Source organism: Rhamphochromis longiceps, linkage group LG18 (assembly GCF_057381845.1).
Source record: "Rhamphochromis longiceps isolate RC_006_pf linkage group LG18, R_longiceps_female_GT1.1, whole genome shotgun sequence".
NCBI classification, from domain to species: Eukaryota; Metazoa; Chordata; class Actinopteri; order Cichliformes; family Cichlidae; genus Rhamphochromis; species Rhamphochromis longiceps.
In genome coordinates this window covers 17,008,297-17,022,311 of record NC_140574.1, presented here as the reverse complement: position 1 = coordinate 17,022,311, position 14,015 = coordinate 17,008,297, and the positions used below count along the sequence as shown (strand labels likewise).

The following is a 14,015-nucleotide window of genomic DNA, read 5'->3' as shown; positions in this document are numbered from 1 at the left end:
TGGTCTCGTCATGTCTACTTGTCTATGATGGTCTCCACTACCAAACCCGTTTTATCATTTAACAATGTTGGGCTCGAGCAGAGGAAATGCAAATGTTGAAAGCATTTCACTGGTGCATGAATAATTGAGTATGGTTTAAAACGACTTCAAAAATATACTCTCCAAGCATTTCTGAGTTTCCCAGACATTTCCCAGAAGGTCAAGGTCCAAGGTCAGAATTGAGGTCAAAGGGTCAAAATCATAATTTCATTTTAATTTGACTTTCATACTTTGATTATTCAGGAGAGTCCAATTTAATCAAAACTAGATGGCTAGTTCAGAAAGAGTGGCTATTTTAGGTCATTTTTTCCCCAAAGGTCAAAATGTATGATAGTCATTTCTGCTTTCAATTAAGAACTTTTGGTCTTGGTAGCATTGTGCCATATCATCAAAACTAGAACCAACCAACCATTTTTCATTTATCTTGACCCAAACTAGAATAAATGTAGTCAGACTCTCTGTCCCAGTGTTCAGTGTACTGTTGCTTTTGTGCTCCCTGGCACTTTGGTGCAGTCCTTCACTCACACTGGCTTAGCTCAATATCTGTGAAGCAATCGGAGCCATGAATTTAAAAAAAAGTTAGTTTGACCTACTCAGCAGGGGGGTTTGAAGTGGTAAAACATGAGCGCGAGAGCCTGCTGTCGTATAAAATCATGCTTAAACGGACGTGCCAAGCGGCTCTTTTTTGTGGCTTTATCTCAGATTATGGCGGAGACCCCGGAGTTTGTACACCTGCAGCTGGAGCCAGAATGATGTGTTGCTATAGCAACTACAGCTACATGGCAGCAATCCGAGTCAGCGATGAGAGTGGGTGACTTGACCAGCTACATCCACCATTTTGTCTTATCTGTGACCACACTTCATCTGCTTCCCAAATCTGCTGCACATCCTCTAGCAGTTAATCTCTGGCCTGATTATAAATGTAAAAAGTATGTTTTTTGCTATTGTATTTTTATTGTAGTCCAATTTTATCAGGTCTGACATTAGCCAAATAAATGGATAAGATATTGGAGGGAGAAAAACCTTTAATCCAGATCTGTAAGCTTAAATTATCCAATAACCTGACCACTGAAAAGATGCAGTTAAGCCAGATGTGTCTCGAATCTCTCAGATCTCTGCTCTTGATAGCTTAACTGTTTCTTTCCTTCTAACAGTGCAACCTGCATAAATTCTGGACCTGGAATGGACACCTGTATTATCCACAAAAGTGTGTTTAAAGTTTCAAAAATAAAATAAATCTTTTGTTTTGTGAAATATCCGACCCTTCTCATCCTGTTTTAAATGTAACTGAACTCTACAAATCAGCAGACGAGGTTTTGTCTAAGAAGGTCAAAAGCCCGACAATTTGGGAGATGCTCGCTTAATTTTGAACGGTGATGTGTGACGTGTGCAAAATCCTAACCTGCCGAGCTGTCAGCTGAAACCAGGCTGAAATTTACCAGAAAAAGATGATAGTTTTTGTCGGTCATAATGTCCAAAGTATGGGGGTATGATAGAAAACTAATACAGCCTGCACATATTTATATTAAATCTGTTAGTGAAGTTGTTAAGGCTCTAATCCTAATCAAAAAGAAGCTGCACTGACTTAGTCTTAACTTTAATTTCAGCATGGTGACGCAGTGGTTAGCACTGCTGCCTCACAACAAAGGGGTCCTGGGTTTGAATGCATTGGCTGGCTGGGGCCGCTTTGTGTGGAGTTTCCATGATCCCCATCCCTGCATGGCTTCCTCTCACAGTCCAAACTCCTTGGACTGTGACCAGTTAGGTTAACTCATGACTCTAAATCAAGTCCTGCCACTGCTTTGGTTTGCAAACTCCAGCTGTGCCCCTCTTTTATATGCTGAATGTAAAAACACTTCCACTCGTTAATGCCCCTCAGCCCCAGTTGGCCAAGGATGGTACCAAGCAAGTTAAAGGCCTACTGTAAGAGCACAGAATCTGAACCACACGAAGCAAGTTAACAAATAAATGCAGCCGTCTTCTGACGATACAATCAAATAACTGACAGAACACAAAGGCTCGTCTCACATTTGCCAAAAAAACATGGTGACTATTCCCAAGACCTTTGAGGAAATGTTATGCGGACTGATGAGACAAAAGCTGAACTTCTGGGAAGCTTTTGTTACATTTTCTTTGTTACAAACTAACAAAGAAAATAACATCACACTAACAGTCAAACATGGTGGTGGTAGTGTGATGGTCTGGGGCTACTATGGTACTTCAGAAACAACGCTACTAAAAAAGCCTGGAGGAGACTGTTCAGTCATCTGTTTGTCTCCCGGAGCTCAAGTGTACTTGGATTATGCAGCAGGATGAAGATCTGAATGAAGGTTTTGGAGTGACCAAGTCCAGATTTGGCATGATGTTAAACAGGCTGTTTATACATGAAAAGGTTACAGTATGGCTAAATTAAAACAATTCTGCAAAGAATAGTGGGCCAAAATTCCTCCATAGCAATGTCAAAGACTCATTACCAGTATCTACAAATGCTTGGTTGCAGTTCTTACTGCCAAGGGTGCCACAACCAGTAATCAGGATTAAGTCCAGGCAGGTTTGAGTAACTTTGTAACCTTAATGAATGGAATCATCATTTAAAAACTACTTTTTATTTGCTGTGTTTACCTTTGTCTAACACTGAAATTAGTTTGACGATATGAAACATGAAAGAATGGAACGAGAGTGAGAGTGGACAGGTGCGAACAGCCTGTCAGCAGCGTGCAATGCCGCTCTCCGCCGGTGTGATGCTGCTCGCCCGATTTTTAACCGCCGTGATGTCACACATCTGTGTGCTTCTGGACTCGGCTGAAGAAGATGGCGGCCTCCTCAGGTTTGTGTGTCTTCAAACTAACATATACAGCGACGCAATGTGCAGCACAAGTCGAGGCCTCGATGTTATTTCAGTCACGACACTGAGACTTTTTACTTAGGAGAGAGGTTTATGAAATCGCTTTGATTTGTAATTTACTGCAGTCGATGAAGCAGTGAGCCTCACGGGAGCCATCTATGTCACGGAACTGGTGTGTTGGCTAACCCTAGCTATATAGCGAAGGAGTGACTAGCTGGCCCCGTGAGTTAGCTGAAATAGCTTAAGGTGGTCTTCGCTGTGGCCCATACGGACACCGTGCATGTGAAACAAACGTTAGCTATAAAAATCCAGTATAAATTTTTGATTTGGTTTGTAGGTTTCTGTTAATGTGTTTCGCAAACAACCATAGATGGCATTAGCTAGTGAAGCTAACTTAGCGACTAGAATATTCCAGCACCGCGCGGCACTCACTCCCATTTTGTCCAGCTAGCTTGATCGGAATATTCTTATCGCATATGAATGTCGTAAACGCGTATTTTGTGATTAAATAGCAACAAAAGCACAATAACCGAACAGTTAAACATGCTTTATGAGAAATTTTGTATAGCTTCTCCATGAAGCATCACACACGGCAGTACACATAATGGTATCGGAAATGTTTTAATGTGGGGAGCAGTTCCGCCTCTGCTTTCATTAGCACGCTGCTCGCTATTGTTGTGGCACGCTTAACGCCTTTGTTTAACCCGTTTTCCATTAGGTAAAAAATGTATTGTATTTACACGAGGTGGGTATTTGCAGGTGTAGGGCGGGGAAGATAGTCGAGCACCAGATCGATTAACTACAACCGCTGTAGTGGGCACGCTTTGTTTCAGCAAGTAGTCGGGGCCCGTGCTTGCCTTCAGCGCTCCAACAGGAAGCGTGGCTTTTCAAACTTGCAAAATAAACGCCCTGAACGACAAAACAAATGAATAATAGCAAGTCGCAGCAAACGGCTTTTATTTTTGTGCAGATCTTAAGCAACCATAACGGAGACGAAACGGCAAAAGGGAGCGAAGTAGAGAAAGATTTAAGTTGCCCCATTAACGACACACATGTGGGGACGTGGGGAGCTGTTTAGATGTCTTCCAGTCGAGTTCTTAATTTGAATTGCAGCACTACCTTTAACCGTGACTGCAACTGATAATACTTGTCAGACAGGTGAGGGCAACAAAACTAGCATTCAGTTTGGACAGTGATGGATGTGGCGAACACACTCATTACTAAGCCGATCCTTTATTCTGTGGCCTTTGCACCAACCTGACATGATAGACCAACAGTCACCAACTCGGCTCGTGCTGTTGTGGAGACCAGCTGATGAATCAGTCTGCTGATATTAACCAGTCGCATTTGTGTCCGTATCTATGTGTTAATGAATAATCTTTAATTAGCAATACAGACAAAAATGCTGGTAACTGGTTTAGAGCCTCTTCTTTTGCTCCTCTTGACTGTTTTTAGCACAGCTGACATTTCAAGATCGCTCCTGTGCTCTATTACTTAATCTTTCTTTCACTTAAACTTTACCCTGGTGTGTGTATATGTAGATAATATTGACTGATAAATCAGTATTTTACATTTTTAATTGCTGAATTTTTGCAAACAAACAAAGTATGTTTTATGACCAAAACCTTGCACTTAGTGGCTCATCTTCCATTTGAAAAACAGACCATTACCAGAAAACGCAAACAACAAATTTCCCATTGGGAATTTAATTTCTTTCCCAGAGCTAAAACTTTGTAATTAGCTAAGTATTTACAGAAAGGTATAAATAATTTTTGTTTAATAAAACAAATTGCACAAAAAAGCCATTCACAGTGAATATAAATGTAATGTAAAGTCTTGCTTTTTTCCTCGTCTTACATTAGAATTTCTGAGCATCTTTTGACGATCTTCAACTCCGTTATTAGTCAATTAACTTGTCATTTATTTTCTCAATCAGTTATAATGTTGCTATTACAGACTAGGGATGTTTGATATAACAATATATATCGGATGACGATATAAAAACGTCTATCGTTTCATTTTATGCTATCGTTTGTTTCGTGGTGTCGCAAAATAAACTGTTTACGGCAATATTTTTTCATCGTTTTGATGGTCACTGTAGTGGCTATATTAATTTCTTAAAGTTCTTTCTTTCTCTTATATTTAATATAACCACACTACAGATGGACAAGCGCCTGTTTTTATGCGTTGTCTTTAGCAACAACGACGGTAAAATCCCTGCGTGTGGCTTACTTATTTTCCACATAAACCTTTCACAATAAAGCTCAAGATCCTGTTGAGACTTTTCAAAATAAACTGAATCACGTGAAAGAGTATGCAGAGTATTTATGGATGAGAAGCGAAAAAGAGCCATCGGGTGCTAAAAAATAAACCTTAGACTCAGACGTTAGAACAGGCTTTTCCCTGCAGCACACCGTGTAATAAATACTCACAAAGAAAACGGCGGCCGTTACAACTTATGTCTAAAAATGTATAGTTTCATGCATCGGTTAAAACATTCGATTCACAGAATTTACAGAAAATGTTAGATTTGTGTGATTTATATTGTTATCTGGATGATAGATGTCTTATATCAGGATATGAGATTTTGGTCATATCGCACAGCCCTATTACAGACAGTCCTGTTGACATCGGTGTCTCTGCAATGACTGAAATCTTTCAACAGTTTCTAGGGAGCAGAGACATTTTAAGAGTCAGCCATTGCAGTCTCAGATGAAGGGCTGATATTTTTTTTTTCTTTAAAACTTATCTCTGAAGTCTGACCATGAGGTGAAATGAAAGATTACATTTCTTCGCCTTCCGCTCCAGGCATGTGGTCTTTTTTTTCTTTTTTTTCTTTTTTTTCTTTTTTGAAGAAAATAACTCCCTTCACTTCCCTTTCTGCTGGTTTGTCTTTAGGATCATACTTATGAATACCAGTAGTTTCACGTATGCGCAGCCACCGCTCCTCTAAGAAGTTCATCATTTACAGTCTGCTGAGTGCCTGTCAGGCTATGTGTTTTATGCCAACTTATCAGCCCCCCTACGAATACCCTCCTCTCCGAGCAGCCAAACATTGGGTTGAAGAGTTTTGAGCGATGTTCTCATCGGCCCAGATATTAAGACGCTGGTCATAAGATGGATTTTACTCTGAATCAGGTGTTAAAAATCAGCAGTATAGGCCCATGTGCTTCAGCTCTCGTGACCATTTCCAAACAGCTGTCAAAGCGCCGATATATTTCAAGCTTCAGTGTTAACGCGGCATCGCATGTCTTCAGCGAGTGACTTCTGATCAAGGTATCAAATTCGAGGCACAGAAGGTGAACGTAACATACTGTGAGCCGCGGTCTGCCGAGCTATTTTTTTTGTATCAGCTTGTCCTGTTTTACGCACATTTAACTGCTTCACTCTTGTACATGGATTGCATGTTTTGATCCGAAGTGTGAAGTCAAATTTTCATGAAACACTAGCAACGGAAAAAAAGCAGACCGCAGATTATCAGAGTGGTGGCTGCTGAATATTTTCCTGCCGGTCAGCTAATTGTTTCAGCTTCGTGCGCTGTACCAATTAATTTGCCATATATTCAGTCAGGCAATTGATCTTTTGACCTGTAGATTGTCATACAGTGAAAATCGTTTTCAGATCGGCATTTTAAAACTGTTTTGTCAACAAAAGTGATTTGCATCCAAGCAGCAAAAGGCAAATTCAGACTGGTAGGATTTTCAGTAGGTGACAAATGTTACATAACAAAATGCAGCTTTCCCATAAAACCAGGTGATCATTACAGCTCTAAACCAGCTGTTATGGACACATCTGTTTATACTTTATGAATATTTTAGTTTTTTCTTTAGTAACAAATCTCGTGAAAGCTAAACTTATAGAAAACAATGACTTCATTGAGCCTCACTACTGTTCGCTCTCCTGTTAGCGATTTCTAGTCCTAAGATCACTGCCTCCTGAGGATATGTGTGATAAACGATCCAGTTATGCATGCAGCAAGCCTTAATATTAGTCAGATAATGCGTTACTGCAAAAGGCACCAATGCTGTGGAGAGTTTTAGTTTAATGACTCTGAAGTAGTGGATGAGGCCTGGCGACGCTGATTGGCTCTGGACATGTGTCATTTAGAGCAGCCACGCCGCTATCGCTCAGGTTATTGTTCAGGATACCTCGGAACTCTGATGTTCGACTTGGGAATAATGTCACTCCTGAGTTAATGCATTCCTGAAAAAGCGAGGACAAACGGGGACATCCAACTCCAAATTTTGAGTCGCATATCTCAAAATTCTTGCCTTTTTGACTCAAAATCTGAGGACATTTTTTAGGCAATGACCTTAAATTTTGTCTTATGCGCGACTATTTATTTATTTATTTTTTTAAATAGTATCCAGCTGGATGAGTTATAAAAATGTGTCCCTTGACGTCTCACTGTAGTGGTTTTGTAGCTGTTGCTAGGGCTTGTTCTAGGCAGTAGTTGCCTGGGTAACCCTCCACGTTATTTGACACACTGTCATACGTCAGTGAGTAGTATCATTCGTCCTCGCTGGTAGACAGTGTTTATTAAAAAAAAAAAAAGTTGCTGATGTAACTCGGGAATGTACATTTCACTTTGCCAGCAGTTATTTTGCCTGTCATTGGCTGACTTTGCTGAATGTCATTGACTTCATGTGGCCTCTGGTTGCCACATAGTTGCTTCTTTTGACACAACTTTATTGCGTTGGCTGATGTGTTTTTGCTGTTCACAGATGGCACGATGAAGAGCTGAAAGATTCAATGGGGATTTTGTGTTTGTCTAAGTAAAATAGCCCAAGAAAACGAATGCCATCGACCAATAGACAAATTATTTTAAGTCCTGTTATCAGCCGAGAGTTTCATAATCTCTTCAACCCATTAAAGAATGGCTAGTTTTTGTCTTTTTTGGCCATGCAAACACCTTTAAATCGATCCTCGTATTCTCTTCGTTCCTCTGTTATTTTAGGAGTTAAAGTCCCACGCAATTTTCGCTTGTTGGAAGAGCTTGAAGAGGGCCAGAAGGGCGAAGGCGACGGCACAGTCAGCTGGGGCCTGGAGGATGACGAAGACATGACTCTCACACGATGGACAGGCATGATCATCGGACCAGCGAGAGTAAGCACGGGAATCTCGTGAATGAACACACTGCCCGCTATTCATATTAGACACCGTAACCAAAGCCATTCTGTTCTTTTCTTCCTCAGACCAATTACGAGAACAGGATATACAGTCTGAAAGTGGAATGTGGACCTAGATACCCAGAGACAGCGCCGACCGTTAGATTTGTAACAAAAATTAGCATGAATGGGATAAATAATTCCAACGGGACGGTGAGTGTCATCACAGATCTGTCAAGGTTATGTATGACTTTCGCTATCTTCTCTATCATTTCGGGAGTTGTGAAATTGTTTCGCAGCTTTGTGATGCGAGCCGTGCAATAACTCACTGTCAGCAGTCTTGTCACAATGACTGATTCTGTTTGTTTTTTGTTTTTTGTTTCTCCCCTTTTGTCTCGCAGGTGGATTCACGTAGCATACCAATATTAGCAAAATGGCAGAATTCTTATACCATTAAAATTGTTCTTCAAGAGTTAAGGCGTCTAATGATGTCCAAAGAAAATATGAAGCTTCCACAACCACCAGAAGGACAGACCTACAGCACTTAATCGTAATGGATTGTTTCGACCCTCTGTCTTAAACCTTACTCTCTTAGAAATATTGTGTAAAATCATCATGAGGCTCACTTCGCACATCAACAGTATCGTCTGCAAGAGCAAGATTGGACTTTCTTATTACATAGCTCATTCAAAAAAATGGAAAAAAAAGTCCCTGCAGTTAAGCACTGAATAGATAGTAAAAAGACTACAAGACCACACTTATCTGCCTATAATAAAGTTTCTTTGACAATGACTTTTGTGTTTTGACCGGTTCCAGCTTGAGTAGGCTTGAAGAGGGAAGCATGACGCCACATTGAGGCTGTACCAGAGTCCCAGTACTTTTGTTTAAATGGCTTGAAGTAAAAGGCAAGATTGGGGGGGAAGGGTATGAAGGCATGTTCTGTAACTAATACCTAGTCAAAGAGAAGCCACATTTTTGAGATGTTAGTAAAATTTAGCAGGTTCTTTGAAATATCATGCAGATCGCTGAATATTGAATACTGTGGCTGTAGTCTAAAAGTAGTGTCACAAGGTAAGAAAGATTTTTTTTTTATAAATATATATAAATATATATATATATCTGTATTTGACACGATACCAATATGTTTCTGTTCTGCGGCTCTTTGACATGTAACAGACGTTGAAGCCTGTTCGGTTCTGAAACCCTTGCATTTAACTTCTAGTGGAAATGGCAGGTGTATGAATTTGTGATTTTTCTCAAATTAAATCACTGTCTGCAAAAAAAGGCTCGTCGTGTATTTGACTCCCACACCTAGTGTTTTTTATTTTTTCCACCAGAGGGCCCTGCCAGACAAATAGGCTTCCTCTAAACAGCCGGATACATACACAGTTCGTGGATTATGCCGTGGGAAAGCCGGTTCAAACCACGCTGCAGTCACTTGTGCCAGTTAGAATAATAAAAAGCTTTTTATCTGTTCTGAGAAGCAGAAGCAAGGTTTCCTCTGTGCAGCTGTGGGATTAGCCGTAAAGTTTAATAAACCAAATGAGCATATCGGAGTGTTTAAAGAAGATGCTGTGATCATCTACGCCCACAGGCCTCTTTATTAGGCTGCTTGTTAATTCAAATATTTAATCAGCAGCTTGGTGCTATTAGAAGGAGATGAGGTCAAGAGGACCTGAAGTTTCAAACAGCATCACAATCGGGAGGAAAAGTAATTTCAGTTTAGATGTGACATGGTGATTGGTAGTTCAGAAACGGCTGAGCTACTGGCAGTTTCCTGCAAAATCATCTGTAGGGTTTACAGAGAATGGTCTGAAGAAGGAAATTTCCAGTGAGCTGCTGTTCTCTGGGTGAAAACGACTTGTTGATGTCAGATGAGAAGGGCCAGGCTGTTTTGAGCTGATGGGAAGGCAGCAATTACTCAGTAGAAACGAGGTATGCAGAAGAGGGTCTTTGAAAGCACAACATGTCAAACCTTGTAGCAGATGGACTCGTAAAGCAGACTCACAGACTCACCAAAACTGGACAGCTGGAAATGCCTGGTCTAATGAGTTTCAACTGCTGCTTCAATAATCAGATGATGGTGTCAGAAACAACATGAAAGCATGGATCCATCCTGCCCTGTAGCAATGACTCAGGCTGATAGTGGTGTAATGGTGTGAGGGATATTATCTTGGTGCACTTTTGGCTCCACAGTACCAACTGTGCATCTTTTAAACGCCACAGCCCACCTCGTTATTGCTGCTGACTGCGCCCATCTGTGTGACCACAGTGTACACATCTTCTGATGGTTGCTTCCAGCAGGACCATGTCAAGCTCAGATTATCTCACTGGTTTCTTGAACATGACGACGAATGACCTTCACCGTCACCAGATCTCAACCCAATAGAGCATCTTTGGGATGTAAATCTGCTGCAACTGTGCAACGTTTCATGCTAATATGAACCAAAATCTCTGAGGAAAGTTTCAGCACCTTGTTGAATCTATGCCACAAAGAATTAAGGCACCTATGAAGGTGAAAGTTGGCCTGACCTGGTACTAACAATGTAGGACTACTGAAGTGGCCAGTGAGTGTATATGTAGCAGATTAAGTTTATCTGTCAAACTGTGCAGTGAGGTGTCTGAATCTTAATATTGAAACTTTAATTACCAGGAAGATTGAATAAGACTGCAGCCTTTATTCCTCTGAGGGTGTTGGGTTGTGAAAGAAGGGTTAACACTGCAGTTTGCATTATTTCTGCTGAATTAAATTCCCACAATCAACAAGAAGCAGGCTGAACGTGTTTTGAAAGGATTAATATTGGCCCATTCACACAAAGTTACATCCCAGTGAAAATGACATTTAATGTCTTCATAACTCTTCCTTTATGTGGAGGTGAGACACTGGGCTGCAACGATGAATGCTGAATTTTAAAAAGTGCAAGGCCACTTTTCTAAATTACCATAGCTCTTTATTAATCAGGCCCCAAGTGAGCGTGTGACCTCTAAAAATGATGAGCAGTGGTCCTAGATCAACCTGTGTGACCTCCCAGCTGTATATCTCCTTCGCTGTGGCCTGTGGGCAGCTTGTCTCGTCTCGGGGCTGAGATGAATGCACACCTGTCTGCCATGTCTGCAGCTTGTTAAATAGCTGGTAAAACCCTGCCTTTTGACTTAAGCCACATGTTAAATAAATACGCTACTTAAAAAACAGGTGAACTGAATGTGAATAGAATTACAAAGGAATCTTTTAATTACATGGCAGGAAATTACACATTTGCATAATTGAGAAAGCGTCATTTATAGAAAAACAAGACATGATTGAGTAACTTGTTTCCTAATTTGTTTGCAAAGAATAAGCTTTTATGTGTGTCTGTGTGTGTCTGTGTGCTTGGCCACACTGTGTCCTCTCAAATCAGAGCTCTGTCCCCTAGAGGGCGCTCCAAACTCACGTATGTCCCTAGCAGTGCCCTGAGAAGGGACTTGTGTTTAGAGGACATGGCTTGTCTGAAAAGGCAGCGATGCTTCCAGGCTCCATTTGTGCATGCTGTCATTACTTTTTAGAAACATGATGTGTTTTACTTTGCTCAGGGAGCTGAAGCCCCGCTGCTGTGCAGAGGCTCCTAGCTGGTGTCCCCATGTGTCTTTATAAAAGTAGCTGAGGTTGTGCACATTTAACTAGCATTTCTACTATAAAGCCAATGGATATCTGAAAGCTGGCAAATGTTCCTGTTTCGACTTGGTGTGCGTGCATGTGGGTGTGAGATGAGTCAGTGTTTGCTGCGGAGGATGACCTCGCTCATCCTCAGTCTGTGCAAGACGGGATTTGACTTTCTGGATGTGACAGTTAGTGTATGGGCCTAGCCTCCATCAGCTATACTCTCCCTGCTTGTTGTTTGTTTGTTTTCCTCCCTCTTGTCCCCTTGGAAGTCATGAATATGAAATCAGAAGTGGCTTGTGTTGCAGCCAGTTCACTCAGCGGCTCAGCCATCCCATATATATAAAAGGCAGAGCCCCAGGTTACACAGGCTTAGTCCTTTATTCACCACATGAATTTTTAGAGTAGACTTCTCTGAACCACTTTTTTCTTTTTTGGGGGGGAATCTCATTTGAATGGAGGTAGGAAATCCTTGCTTGACTATTTAACCTCCAGTCCCAACAGACTAATCTGAATTTTAGACTCAGGCACCTGCACAAAAGCACCATCTGAAGCAGCACTGGAAGCCAACTGAGCTTATTACACTTGTACCAACTGTGCTATTTTAGTTTCTTTTTAAGGTGCCATCCCGGCAAAAATAAAGAGTTATATTGCTCTGGGTTGGAGGGGACTCGAGGCACAAAGCCGGAGAGAGCTGTTCAGTGATCTAAGATGGGAAGGAATGCGGTGAGGAGGACATACGTCTCGTCTGCCGGCAGACTGCTGGAACCAGGCCTCTGCTCCCAGAGCTCTCACCTTTTGCCCCGAGGGGCCAAAAGGGCGCGTCTTGTGTCTGTTGATACTGTAAAAAGCTTTGTCTTCTTTATGTCCACTAAAAAGAGACTGTCCTTCTTCCTGGGAAACCCTACTTGTTCCCCATGCACTTACATTTTGAGTCTTAAAGCGAAGAGCGCCTTTCTAATCTCCATTATTCAGGGTAACCTCATACTCCCAACAGTCCCCTGTAATTAAGTCATAAATATCTATAGTATCTGCAGCTAACAGATACTGGCTTTTTGCACATAGAATAGAATAGAATTCAACTTTATTGTCATTGCACATGTCACAGGTACAAGGCAACGAAATGCACTTTGCATACATCCAGAAGTGCTTTAGTGATATAGATGTATTACAATATATATTAGCAATAATATAGATATGTAAGTATATTACAGAAATGGGTCTATTATGGTATGTTATAATGTACACGGTATGAAGTATGTTATGAATATGCTATAACTATAAGTATGTACAGGCTATGAACAGGATATAAATATGAAAAAAATGTACCCATGTGTAGAAATTATTCATGTGTTTCACTAATGCAGAATGTCAGATTTCTCTAAAATATTGATATTGGCGTCAGACACATTTTAGATTTTGCACTGAGGTTCTTTGAACATGTGTTGTACCATCCATCCATCGTCTCCCGCTTATCCAAAGTGGGGTCTTGGTGGCAGCAGCCTAAGCAGGGTATTCCAGACATCCTACTTCCCAGCCACACGTTCCAGTTCCTCCCTGGAACATTCCAAGGTGATCCCAGGCCAGACAAGATAGATCATTTGGCCCAGAAAACCTCCTACCCAGATGCCCGACCCACCTTAACTGGCTCCTTTGAACGTGCAGAATATCATAGATCCTGCATGATGAGAACCAGAGGATCACCTGTGAATATGAAGAACAGCACTTTGTAAAATTGTAGAAAACTGCATCCTTGACCCATTTAGCAACATGTTGACTTACTTATTCCAAGCTAACCTGCTTTAGTTAAGTTTTATTGTAATTTGTAGCACCCTGAATCTAGATCCTGTATGTGATTCTGATTTTTCTCTATTTTGGTCGCCACCTGGTGCTGAGGGAATCCTATATAGACTCTATAATTTCCAGTCTCATGTTAGCTTAAGTTATCTGGACAAAAGGGCGGAGTGCTAAGATATCAGCTAATGCTTACTGACTCCACAAACAGTAACAGACTAAGAAAAGACTAAAATCTTACTCACAAAAACTGAAGCACTGATTCCTTGGATGGACTGCACAAAACATAAAGTCCACTGAAAAAAGGCACCAACAGCACAGTTCAGTGAAGCAAATGTGAGGTCACCTCAGCCACCAGTTGCCTGTTCACAGGCACCCCTATCATTTAAAGCTCTTGCTCCTGTATCTAGATGAATGAGCTATAAAAGCTGTACCTCACCTAGAGTTGTTTTGATAGTGTAAACTATCCACAGAGTCCATGCTTTTTATCCTGCGTTCCATTTGAAGTGGGATGGTGGAAATTTTTATCTGGAAAGGGCCCACAAGGCAGCTTTCTCACTCAAGAAGTTGAAGAAGCCACGCCAACCCCAAC

General features: G+C 41.2%; 1 protein-coding gene across 1 annotated transcript; it reads left to right on the top strand.

Annotated features, from left to right (window-relative positions):
* Positions 1-2,772: 2,772 nt before the first annotated feature.
* ube2v2 (ubiquitin-conjugating enzyme E2 variant 2) lies at positions 2,773-9,276 on the top strand. Its single transcript, XM_085389433.1, has 4 exons — positions 2,773-2,866; positions 7,842-7,990; positions 8,080-8,205; positions 8,394-9,276. The coding sequence occupies exons 1-4, from the start codon at positions 2,851-2,853 to the stop codon at positions 8,538-8,540; spliced, it is 438 nt and encodes a 145-aa protein (XP_085245559.1). The 5' UTR covers positions 2,773-2,850; the 3' UTR covers positions 8,541-9,276.
* Positions 9,277-14,015: the final 4,739 nt, after the last annotated feature.

Coding starts and splice junctions, on each gene's coding strand:
- ube2v2 (XM_085389433.1), top strand. Junction 7,991..8,079: donor TGATCATCGGACCAGCGAGA/GTAAGCACGGGA, acceptor TTTCTTCCTCAG/ACCAATTACGAGAACAGGAT. Junction 8,206..8,393: donor TAAATAATTCCAACGGGACG/GTGAGTGTCATC, acceptor TTTGTCTCGCAG/GTGGATTCACGTAGCATACC.